A 13,381-nucleotide genomic window follows, 5' to 3' on the forward strand; every position below is an offset into this window, starting at 1 on the left:
TAATTGAGCATGTTCGATGCCATTGTTATTGTATAAGTTTTCTATAGTTTTCGAGTTTGAGTGTAAATTGAGGTAACAAATGATTTTTTTGGGTTTTGGTTGATTTTTTAACCCAAACAATTTTCCGATGGTCCCCAAACAGTTCAAATCTTCCAAAAGGTCGTCAATGGGCATATATTGATTGCAAAACAATTCCTACATTGTTTTACGTTTGTGTTGGGAAGGTAATTCAAGTTTTTTGTATGAAAAATCTTCTACAAAATTTTAAAAGAGTGTACCAAAAACTAGTCCAAGGATGATTTTCAAATTTGGCTCAGAAGTTTCAGAAAAAGATAGTAATACAAACCAACTGGCATCAACAGTTTTGATGGCGTATTTTATATCATAATAACGATATTTGGAACACCGTGGCAGGAGCAAGTAGGGGATCGTTTTATCGTCCACATCGTTAAGATGATGTCAAGTGCTAGGCATGTCGTAAGGATGTCGGACTACAACCCGATAAAGATGGTTCTTGGAAACAATCCGTCAACAACGAGACGGTGAGATGCACAGCGGGTAAGGTGGATCGATCAGGTGGGAGACGATCTACCCTACGCAGACCGTAGATCTGGCGAACTGCAACCATTGACGGATTGGAGTAGAGTTAGGGTAGGGTACGGCTTAAGCAGTAGCGCCTATTTCAATCAGTCGAAGAAAACAGGCCTCAAACTCCTGCATTTTGATCAATATCGACAATTTCAATGATGGAAACGAAAACCTTGGTTGTCTAGCTGTCTTACGAATATAAGAAATACCGTTAATCACAAAGCAATCTGTGAACAATTGCAATTGAAACAAATCGATCTATATAGCAGCCATTCAGGAGCCACTTCGGGTGCTGAAAAAAAACGCCTGCAAAACAGATGGAAACTGCTTAAAATAGGTTCGGGGTGATTGGAATAGTGTCCCTCGATTGGTAACTTTGATTGATGATTGTTAAAGTTTACTAACTTAGTTTTACAATCTGAAAGCAAGTTCTGACAGAGAAAACGATAGCGAACAGATTGTTTGAGTTTCACCCAACACATTTCGAGTATTTCGTCTGATAAACAGGCGGTTCCTAAAGCTGCTTAGAATATGTTCCCTACCCTATTTTAACCGGTAAAAAAAAACATAAAGCTTAAGATTTCCGTTTTTTTTCTCATGGAGCGTCGATATCTGCTGTTGCCTTCAAAAAAATTGTTTTGAAGATCGCCTTTCCTGGAAATCAGCAAATTTTCGAGCTGGAAAACTCTTTCAGAAAATCAGTTTCTATCAAAAAAATTTTTTGGGGGCAACACCAGATCTTGGAGTTTTACGTATTTCTTAAATATTTGGCTTCAAAAAAAATCGGTTTCAATTATTTCATGAGAAAAAATTAATCTTGCTCTTTTTATAATTTTGCAACCATTCATTCTAGCTGCTGAATGTTACAATTAAAAATCCTCTCTCTGCTTTCCTAACCCAATACGATTTAGATAAGATTCCCAGAAAAGTCACATGCAGCGAAGGAAAAAAATCACCTCTAGCGATTAATGAATACATATAAAACAAGCCTTGGAGGCGTTGACATCGTCGTCAGTATGCGAAAAACAAAGTATCGGTGCTGGTGCATTCTGTTTGCTTTCCTCTTTACGATATGTTTCGTGTACACCACAATACGTGGTTCTCAATGTGCACAACTCGGTATATGAAGTTATTCGTCTCTGTTACAGAGAGCGATCAGAACTTGTTATATCCTTATTCTTTTGACTCATGAATATGATTTTTTGTCAGAAAAAGAAAGAAAATGACAGTGTATGCTCTCCTACTCTCGCTTAAACTCAACCGCTACCGAAGTAGTTCCTTCCCTCACATATTCCCTCTCACCGCACCACACCTCTGCTGTTGTTCAGGCGACATGATTTTCTCCTGTTGCTATCCTTTCTTCCCGTAACTACTGGCCTATGGAGAGACAAACACAACGATCGAATCGCTTCTCAGAGCTGATATAGTCTAGTCATGTGTTTGTTTCCTCCCAGAAACCTATGCACCCTATCATCATTTCATTATGGGTTGAGAGGATTCGAGTTTAGTTCCGGCCTGTACACTTCGTGAAGTGCACATATGATGAATAAACGACGATTGCATCATATTCGTTTCGTTTCCATCACTGGACTCACATGTATGTATTTCGAATTCAAGTTGCGGTTTTGAACTAAATATTTAGCATTTGTTGCTGCATATACTGAATAATTCTTGGCAACATGTAAACATCCTACAAGCATGATAAACGTCCATTAGTCGACAAGTGTGGACCTCAAAGACACGGTAGAGTCTTTTGAGAAATTTCTTTAATGAGATATGTTCTTCTGTAATCCAGTTGTAACCTTTATCTTCAAAAAAGAACATTTTTTTAACTTTTTTGTATCACAAGTTAATCTCTAGTACAAACTTTTCGCCCTCGGTTTCTGTGTACTTTTGCCCCACAATGAGTTTTCCAACTGATTTGAAACACTTGCAAACTATTTCTGGCACACATAGAGAAAAAATAGCCTTTACGGGGTGTTACTTTCGCAGAATCACACCAGAGAGTTTGCACCTGCGAATGTCATAATATAACAGCGGTCCTTCCTCCTTGCACTCTTTGCAGCTACTTCGAATTGCAACCGGAACATCTATTTACACACTGCGATGGCGAGCGCTGCTGGCGGTGGGACATGATGAACGTCATTTACATCGGACCAAATGACTAACAAGAAATGGATATGAAATAAAATTTATGAAGACAAATCATTAAGAAAAAAGTCTCCGACGCTCACAAGCAGAGCAAGCGGGGGTGACTGAAGTCTAATTCCACTTCCCGTACCCGGGCGGAACGGGCCCTCTTTATGTACGAAGTAGCTTTAAAAGGCCGCTGCACTCCCTACGGAGCCGAATGAAAGTGAAATGTAGTTTACAATCCGATATGTCTTGGGGAAGGTAGTTATGGCATGACTTGACTCGTGCCAACTGCCATGTCATTATTAGCGCAGATAGCGAGCAGCACGCTTACGAAGGAGGAACCGCACCGCTGCTAATTCAATGCTTGTGCAGCCAATGAGCATCGCTGCCCTGGCCTGGAAGCGGACGCCCTTCTGCATCGAAGATGCAGATCAAGTGGGTGAGATAATACCCGGCGGTTACATATACAAATCAGTGCATCCGATTACCTACGATGGTATGCGATGGCGAACGAACGGCGGAGGTGTGTTGAAAGTATAATTAATAACAGTAGTTGTGCGTCCAAACAGAAAATACTTCCAGCAAGCTGCAAGTAACCGCGTGCATGCGGGCCTCGAGTGGGCTTTCGTAAATCGTAAACCGTATAGAGTAACCAAATGAACATCGATGCAACCCGAATTCATGTTCGCACTTTGTCTTATGGCTCGGTAGGGTGAAAGCATCGGCTTTTAATCAAGTTTGTAAAAAATATAACTAAATTTGTTTAAGGGTAAAATCGGATCAAATTTTAGAAGAAACAGGCCATACGGTGTCCAGTGTTTTTTTCATATTTTTGATAATGATGATAATTAGTACTTTCGGTTGCTAAAATTAAATCTGCTGTTTTAGTCTCCATACTTGCAGACATGGAAGATTTCTTCTCATGCACCAGAAACTGGTTTGATCCTCTGAAAAACTAAAAGCTTCATTTCTGACATCCACCAGTAATCGAGTTATCGAAACGAACGGTCACAGGTCTTCACAGAAATACATAAAAGAATAAATAAAAGTAATTGCCAAAGATCAACAAAGCACATTTACTCTTTAAAGTTTGTATATATTCCTTGAGTAATTTTAGGAATTTTAAAATAAGGATTAGGAAATTGGTGTAATTAGGTATTCTTTTTGCAAATTAATCAAGTACAAGTATCAAAACCCGTGCTTCTCCCCTATGGCTTAAGTGATTTTCTACCGACGATGCTCAGGCACAGGCAGAATCTTACTGACTTTCATCCCAACGCTAAGCATTATTGCCTGTCATAATACCGATCATTAGGCATTACAACTCTAACCTTGAGCAGCGTTTTCTCATCGTCAATTCTGCTGTTTATGGCGGTGAGTTGAAGGTGTAGATATAAATTTCCTTCAATTTTTTGTAGGGCTTTGTGTGAAATTGATATTTAATGGATATTTATCCACTTTTAACTGGCGAGACATCATGAGATTCCTTATAAAAGACATCTTCACTAAACCAACAAAAAACTTCACCTGTCGCCAATATCCATCAACTGTATCGAACTTCTTCGGTTCGATTACACAGAAAAATGACCTGGTTTTTCGAACATTAAACTACTATATAATTTCACCGCAATCCACTTGTTCGTCCTCCCTTTTTGGCGTTGCCGTTGCCGGTACGTTCACCTACGCCACCACCGTCATTACCGACTCAGCACCACTATTTGATTCGCTCCTTCATTTGGAAATGATTTTGTAATCGCTGTTACAGTAAGGTCCGCACTCGGCTTCAGGTGCGCACTGTTTTGCAATAAAGTGAATGTAATTTTTACGATTTAGACAATCGTACAATCTCAGTTTCGTCTTTTGTGCAAAAGTTATCTTAGTTTCATTCGAAAACGCTTAATACTAAAATAATTGATCTAGCTTTTTTGTTTCCGTTTCTTATCTCGTTTCGTAATTCTTAATTGTTACTTAAATTAACGCTGAAACGATTAATATTTTTGTATGTAATTAAATTAATTATTATAAAGTTTGTTTGTGGTATCTAAGACACGACCGCATATTGACGTAGGAGTCCGATAGTCTTATTTTTTATTTGAAACTGTTTTTGTTATTTATTTATATAACCACATTCAAAAAAGGGGAAATGATTCTCTTACATTGATAAATGCCTTCTCATCCCAATACAGTCAGTATTTCTTCAATACGCGAAAAGGTAACCTTCTGTACAGTTTTTATTAGGTACAGTTTGTTAGCAAGTAAACTTCATTTTATATTTGATCGTTTTGAAAAAGATGATTCACTTGCCAATTTCAAAGCAACATCATTGCAAGCTCTCTGTCTGGCTGTCTGCATCTCAAGGCTGCTACGCAAAGAGGCCGCATATTATACATACAGATTTTTATGCGTTTACAAGTTTTCGGCAAAAGTTACTATTAAGAATGATGATAGTTATGTTTGTGTGGTATTGTTCAATTAGAAGTAAGGTTATGTAAAGGTATGATTGTATGTTTACTCTACAGTTTTTTGTGAATATTTTTCTTACATGCCCAGTGAGCTTGCGAGATGCCATAATACAGTGAATGTGCTTTTCCTCGCAACTGTAACCGCAGAATACAACTATGATTGCCATATTTAAGAATATTCATTTTACTAGAAACATCAGAACAACTTGTTATAATATTTTAATATATTGTCATTCCGGTTCTTGAATTGATACGAGGTGTTGCTGACTGATGTATTTTCATGTAAGATTTTATTGTTGTCCTGCTTCCTTTCTCGCAAACTTGAAAACAAAGTCAAAAACGAAAACAACATCATCAACCAAATAAATTCTCTCGATGCCCCACAAATTTTATGGGTACTGAAGAAAAGGAAGAATGAAAAAGACTTATTCTTCTAGTACAGATAAAAGTGTGATTGTAGAGCAATCAGTTTGTGTAAGAGGAGTTTGTTTCGTTTTGCCGAAAACATGAAAAACATGAAAACATAAACTGGATCCCAGATGGTCAAACAATTAATCAGCATAACTACCGTAAGGTGCTCGCTCAACCTCGAGAAGGAATAAAGAATAAAGCGACTAAAATTGTGAAATAAAAAGTCATGGGTTCTCCACCAAGACAACGCACCAGCTCATACTGCATTGTCTGTTATGACGTTTCTAGCCAAGCACAACTTCTCAGTTTAGACCATCCGCCTTATTCAGCTGAATCGATGGCGTAGCCAAGAGGGGGGGGGGGGGGTTTGAGTTCAAAATCCATCCAGAGCATTTGATCTGTAATTATTTTTCAATATTAAGGTTCTGCACAACTGTTTATTAGAGCGCCAATTGTAAGAAGGAAAAATTGTTCTTCAAATTAAATTTTGCGAAAGGGTTGAAATACTTCGTCTCCTCGAAAAAGTCTCCATGAAAAATTTCGGCCCAAGATGAAACGGCGTTGAAGCCACAAACAGCCGAATTCGAGCCACCACTTTGAATTTTCAAAGGCAGGCACAAGATTCAATAAAAGTTAATGCGTTATTTTATGCTTGCTGTAGTGAAAACAGACAATATACCTGTGCAACACAAGGTTGCTTCAAATGTCTATATGTAGGAATGGAAATTTGTAACTACACCTCTGGGAAAGAGACTACTGCACGATTGAACTGGAGTGACTTTCGCATGATGATTTTTATCGAGAAGACAGAATTTTTGAGACCTACTACTAAACAAAATTCCAAAAGTTGATCTTAATGTTATTTCCGAATTGATCGGTGAATGAACTAAAGCCGGTTTGTAACATGATAGTACAGTGCTGTTTCGATTCTATCGCGGTCAGAAAAACACGTTTCGGTGAATCCAACGAAACTGTGGACTTGATGAAATGGCGAAAAACAGTATTTTTTATTAGATTTCAATGTTTTCAACAAAAAATACCAATCTGCATAATTTCACCACATAGTCTCGCTAGATTCACCGAAAATTTTTTTTTTGCCCTGATAAAATCAGGAACAGTACTGTTATCGATTTAGATTACTCCCTCTCTTTTCAATACTCTCTGAATTCACAGTTTTGTTATCAAAACCCCCTCCGGATTAAATTTCTGGCTACGCCACTTACTAGACCTAACACCTTCTGATTTTTATCTATACCTAGTCTAATCTGCATTTGAAGGAACAATATTTCAGTTCGTTAAGGAGAAACTGTATAGGAGCCATAAATGGCCGGCTTCGAATTTTCAAAGGCACAAGCAGCATTGCAAAGCAAGCGAGAAGCAAAACCTTTCTCTTCCTTCCTCCTGGAGAGTAGACGCGAGTGTGTGCATATAATTTCGGGAGCGAATGCGAGTTTGCGTTCGTCCGAGAAAACTCGTGTGAATCAACACTTATTGTTGAGCAAGGAAGAAAGCGAAAATGAACGATAAACAGCTTGAATGGAGAATAAACCAGTGTGTGGTATCGGTAGCATGAGGAGTTGCACGCTGTTTATGAGCGAGATTAACAACACTGGACACAAAACTCGGTAAACAGGAAATGCATCACCTGTGAAATCACATCCTCATGTTTGCATCACCTTTTTTTCGAGTCTTATAACCGAACATGAAAATTCGAAGTCGGCAAATTGTGGCTCCTATACTGTTTCATCTTAAAGCTGTAATAGAAAAAACAGCACGCGTCATGTAGGAGTTCACAGAACAACTCTTTCAGCACTTTTTCGAACAATGGAAAATTTGCATTAAAGAATTAAGGGTTATAAAAACGAAATATGATAAATTCAAAATAATATTTTTTACAGCCATAGATATGCTCCCATCCATGCTCGTATGCCCCCATCAAATAAGTCTGAGGAAAAAATGCGGGATTCAAAATAATGGAAATTTTAAAAATTTTAAAAATGAGTTTGTATTCTTACAACTTGAGTATGATATAAATATTGCGGTTGTGGTTCGAATGTTGTCTACACGTCACGGCCACTAATTCGAAATGAATGATTGATTTTCGCACATTCTCTATTAATAGTAAACAACCGCAAGCGAGCAAAGGGGATATAAGCTTGTGATAGGTTGAATGTACAAGTCAATTTTTAAATGCTTTCCCGAGTAAAGTAAGATAACAGCTCTCAGGGCATCTGAATAACACATCTTGGCATTTTTAAAATCATTCAGTTTCCTTCTTTTATCTAAATATAGGAAATTGAGCAATAGGATTTAGCTTACTTGATAACTAGGCATCACATCATGTTATCATTTTGTTGTCCAACTTTATTCGGGTTAGTATTAAAATTATATCTTAATTATTACACAAGCTTAGACAATATATACCTAGGAAAATCGACCAAGTGATAACCAATCAGTAGTCCAAACTGATATCGAATTCGAAGTTATCTAAAGAACATGTGGTGGCTAATTTGCACCTGCGGTTACTGGATTTTTATTTCACACGTGTATCTGTACAACACGTGCAAACCAAGAGGCAGGGCCGGATTTAGACGCTGGGAGGCCCGGGGCAAATTTGTCTGTGAGGCCCTCTTTTCTTGAAATATTTAGAGGTAACGTTCTGGAAGGTGATGAGCAAAAAAAAAGGTCGCCCCAGGATTATGGGGGCCCCTTGAATCGGGAGGCCCGGGGCATTTGCCCCCTTTGCCCCCCCTCAAATCCAGGCCTGCCAAGAGGCTAACCTTCCTTCTTTTGAAAAAAGTAAATAAGCAATGAAAGGACGATATTTTACGAGTTGATGTATTCTATATAAAAAATTATATTGGGAGCGTATTTTTACGGAGGCGGAAGGTTGCTGTCATGTGTAACGACAGAGAGGGGAACCAATCGATAAATCAAAATTGGTCAGGCGTTGGAAACTACATTTTAGTGTATTATATAACGGTGAAGAAAACAGAGGCGTCGAAAGGAGCAGTATGAATACTGAGAATAAGCTGTGCAACCACAAATTATGGAGGACATAAAAAAAGTAGTGCAAGAGCTGTAAGGCAGCTGGGAAGGACGGTATTTTCGGCAAACTCTTTGAAGTCGGGAATGAACAGTTGTATCGTACCGTCTATCGAAGCATGCTGAGCAATTATTGAGACATAACTCTTCTCAATACCGTATACAAAATTCTCTCCTGCATTCTGTTCCACGGACTGAGGCCATTACTGGAAAACTTTGTTGGTGAATACCAATGTGGTTTTCGAGAAGGATACTTCACTACGAACCAAATGTTTTGCTTGCAACAAATCCTCGATGATTTTCGAGAATTCAACTTGCAGACTCACCATCTGTTCATAGACTTCAGCGCAGCGTACGATTCAGTTAAGAGAAATTAGTTTTCATGGTTTCCCAATAAAACTGATTAGACTGTTTCGTGCCACTCTTGACGGTTCCACATCAAGCGTCAAGTGAACCAGTGTTGCGTCGAAAGTTGGTGAGTGTTGCGATGGTGATTGATTGATCCAACACTCGTGTGCTGTCGACGACAATGCCCGCATAACAAGCGTTAAAAGCGTTTGAAGGATAGCAATCCAAGACTAAGTGACGTGGCGACAGGGATCAGAAAGAGGAAAAATGTTCCAATTTTTCAGAAAAAAAATTGTTTCGGAAAATATTTACTGTAATATTCTTAAAATACATGCAAGATTGGGATTTAATTTGCGTTTAAGAAAATGAAGATTCACTAAACGAATTTTTTAGGGTGCCAACCAAAATGGTAATTTTGAGAAACCCTTTACTAAATGTTCACCTGCCCGAAAAAACAACTTGTGCAAAATTTCAGCTCAATCGAATCGTAAATGGGGTGGCGCAAAGCGATTGAATTTTGGCTTTAAAAAAATCCAAAAATTAACCTACGGAGTGGGGTGCATGAAATTTCGGTTTTCGGATTTTTTTCTGTACCAGGTGACCTAAAAAGGCATGAAACGTCGTGAACTGGTATCATCTGAAGAAAAAATTCATGATTTTGATGATTTTTCGAATTTCTCAAGATCAAACTTCTATTGGTTTGCGTTGCACAGGGTGTTTTTTCGGGCAGGTGAACATTTTGTGTATGGTTTTTTTTTTTCAATTTTATAGTTACTTTTTTCCCATATAAGTGATTGGCACCTTAGAGTTTATGTTTTAAAAATATTACAAAATCAGACTAACCTTTGAAAAGACCACCATATCATATCAACGATTCAATGTTGAATTTCATTGCAAAATTGCAACATAAAATTAATGAACTGAAAAAATCGATGAACAATTTTTTGTTTTGTAATAGCGAACAATTTTCGATATTGGTTACTGTAATTATTATCAAATATTCTTTCCCCAGCATACCACCCTACTGAAGTGAGACGTAATCATAGCTAAAATGACTGTATCACAATTTATTGCAAATTGAAGGAGTACACGTAGGTTCGAAATTTTCAGTGCCGAGATAGTTGAAGCCTCAAGCTAAGATAACCAAAACAAAAAACGGATAGGATGCCTCCATGTTTATCATTTTGAGATTTTCTACTTAATTCACTTTTCCGCACAGCAATTTAGATGTTCATTCCGAGTTCAAATGAATACAACCTAATTTATTCAACCAAATGCAAATTATTCTTAGCTGGTTTACCGTGAGAAAATAAATACATTTGCCCAAACACCAATACTCTTCAGTTAAAATAATCAACGGAGCGAAAAAATTAACGAAACTGTTGATTTAGTTTTTTATCAACATGCATAATTCTCTCTTATTTGACACTGAAATTAAATTTTTCTGCCTTTAAGGGTAGTAGTGCTACATCCCATGAATCACCAAAACGTTCATGATTGAAACAATGCTAATTGTGATAATATCATGCATAAGGTTAACAGAGCAAATTTACCATTAGTTGATGTTGAAAAAGTGGTTCGAGCTATTCATAAAATTCAGTTGAATATTACTCAGGTGGTTTCACTCACTTAGTGATGCCAACAAATGCATTGTTTGGTTGAATAATTAATGATTTTTTTTATTGATTGATCACCACCGGTTGCCACTTCGTTACTGACCAGGATCGACCGGAATTTTATCAATTATTGCTTGGGATTTTTAGCTATTCGATGTGCATTTCCAATGATCCCTGCATGCTAATCAGTACCGACGCCTGCCGGTCCAGAACGTAGATCAAAGGAAGGAAGGAAAGGAAAGTTAGTTCGATACTTGTTGCTACTAGAGAGCCGGATATACTCCTGCACACTCCACAAGCATATGGAGGAGATTTGTGTTAGTGGTGTTTGTCGCATTCATTTTCGAAATTTCACCGTATGTAGTATTGCGATTCTAATTCTACCGACTGCGAGAGAGCGACGACGTACAAATGTTATTTCATTACGAGAACGGAGTGTGAAGGGTATGTGTGTATCGCGGTTCTATCGATGCAAGAGCAAAGTTATTTCAGAAGCATATAAATTGTTCTCTATTTCTAGGTGATTCGTACTAAGTGAGGGGGTGGTGATGGTAGTGATAAGGAGCCTGAGAATTAACCCATGCTTAAGTCCTTTGATAATCAAAAATGGCCTGCTTCTAACAAGATTCGAACTCACGACCATCTGCTTATCAAGGCGGACTCTGTAACCTTGTGGCTACCAGCTCCCTTAGTTTGGTTGAATAATTAATGATGCTTCAAAACTGGTTCCTTAGATAAATATAAAGCTAATTTGAAAATTTACTTGAAAAACTACGTTTTTTTTCAATTTCTTGTCGACTGTGTTGAAAAAAGTTTAAATTTTCAAAATGCCTTTTGATAAAAGATGATAACTTGGAATACATTTGTAACATATTCGTAACTTTTTTGCGAAAAACTTCTTCTAAGTCCTCGGATAATGAGCACAAGTTCTAATACGAGTTATACTATCCTAAGTCGATCCTAAGCTTCGATAATATCATAGACTATAGCACGTTATATGCTTTTAGAGTGATAGCCTGCAGGAGGATATGATTAGGTCGATAAGGAAGGTAGTAGATTACTAAATCCGAAGTAGAAGACAGAAAGCACTATAACACGGAGCAGGTTACTTCTCAATAAGTAGCACTGAAAAATGGCAAAAAAAAACAGAAAAATATTATATAATATATTATATATATATATATATATATATATATATATATATATATATATATATATATATATATATATATATATATATATATATATATATATATATATATATATATATATATATATATAATATATATAAATATTATAGAAGAAAAAGATGTAAATTAGCTCAAACCCTTTTTTGCTTTCCCTGTTCAAAATTTCGTTATCATCCGGTAACTTTCATATAAAATCGGTTTTGCTAGATTTACTAGCATTAATATGATATCAGAAACTATCGCGAAATTACTAAAATTTCGGGTGCTCGAGAATTAGTAGTGAACATTTTCGTGGGAAGTATTCCTGAAAAAAAAACATTCCCAATAGATATTCAACATTCTCACAGTGTCACCCACACTCTAGAAACATGTTAACAGTAAGTAACACTTTTGTATTTACCACTTATTGAAACGTTAATCCAGGTCGTTCTCATTTTCATTCGGTTGATTTTCAAAATCAGCTTCGGGCTCTCCAGTCCTCTCGTTTCTGCTCGTTTTTGTTGGCGGATGTTGTTTACGTAATTGCGCAGGAGAGAGAGAAACAAAACAACAAACAACCGAAAAAATCGGACAATCCTCTTCACGATGATGGTCACTGGCTGTTTTTTATTCGCCAACAGAGATAGCAGTTGACAGGGAAAAAAAGTTAGGATACAGTAATTTTAATTTTTTCACTGACGATCCATTCCTCTACAGTCACCGTGGGCCGGGTTGCTTCCGACTTGGGAATACGTTTCTCCGATGCCCTCCAAAACTAGTTACATCTGCATGCAAACTCGAACTCGAATATCTTTCTCCACCGAGTGCTGCGCGGTCGCTCGTTAAAAGGCAAATCATAAAAAAGATGTTTATTGCCTTTCGTCACTTCTTCAAAAAACCATATTACACAACCACCATCCGGGGCAACGCAAAGCACTAGAGTAATTTCCTTAGCCGTCTTTCGTCGGCCGTTTTGCGGTTGACAAATTACTTCACTTTTATCTACAAACCAGTGCCCGTTTTCGCTTTCATTCCGTCCGAGTTTTTACTTGCTTTCCGCGTACGCCACTGCACCACCGAACAAAACGAAGCAAAAAAACCCAACCGTCGTGGTTCAGTGCCACTTCAAAACTGACCGAAATGGCCCCAAAATCGCGGAAGGTTGTACACTCTCCCACAAGAGCGACGCGAAAATAATGAGCGCGATCCCTGATTCAGCCCCACAAAAGGATCGCAGACGTACGTTTTGACGGACCCAGGCTGACAGACGTCCGGCGCGCGAGACGATCGAATTGTATCTGAATGCAATGCACACATGTATGCCATCGACGGATGAGGTTCGTCGCCTGCTAAAGTCACCGACTTGCCGGGAAAAGCAGCAGCGGCGGAAAAAAGCTGACACCCCGCACACATCACCCAGCTGTGCGCGTAAAAAATAATACACTTACTGAACGATCCGAACAAGCGCATGAAAACGATGAGGTAATACGCTTACCAACCGACAACTCCCACTTCCTTCTTCTTGAGGCGCACAGCCAGTGTGGCTGTCTGTGATCGCGTGCATGCGATCGAGCGGCACTTTGCATTCGGCCTCTCGTACCTCTCT

The 13,381-nt window shown here is 38.1% G+C and overlaps 1 protein-coding gene across 2 annotated transcripts in view; it reads right to left on the reverse strand.

Moving 5' to 3' along the window:
* LOC129730018 (uncharacterized) overlaps nucleotides 1–13,065 on the reverse strand; it is a 51,309-nt gene extending 38,244 nt beyond the window's left edge. For both annotated transcript variants that reach the window (XM_055688968.1, XM_055688967.1), the window contains exon 1: nucleotides 12,197–13,065. In XM_055688968.1, the coding sequence (XP_055544943.1) occupies nucleotides 12,197–12,236 (40 nt within the window). In that variant the 5' untranslated portion in view covers nucleotides 12,237–13,065. The remainder of the gene's footprint in view (nucleotides 1–12,196) is intronic.
* Nucleotides 13,066–13,381: the final 316 nt, after the last annotated feature.

This window comes from Wyeomyia smithii, chromosome 3 (assembly GCF_029784165.1).
Source record: "Wyeomyia smithii strain HCP4-BCI-WySm-NY-G18 chromosome 3, ASM2978416v1, whole genome shotgun sequence".
NCBI lineage: Eukaryota > Metazoa > Arthropoda > Insecta > Diptera > Culicidae > Wyeomyia > Wyeomyia smithii.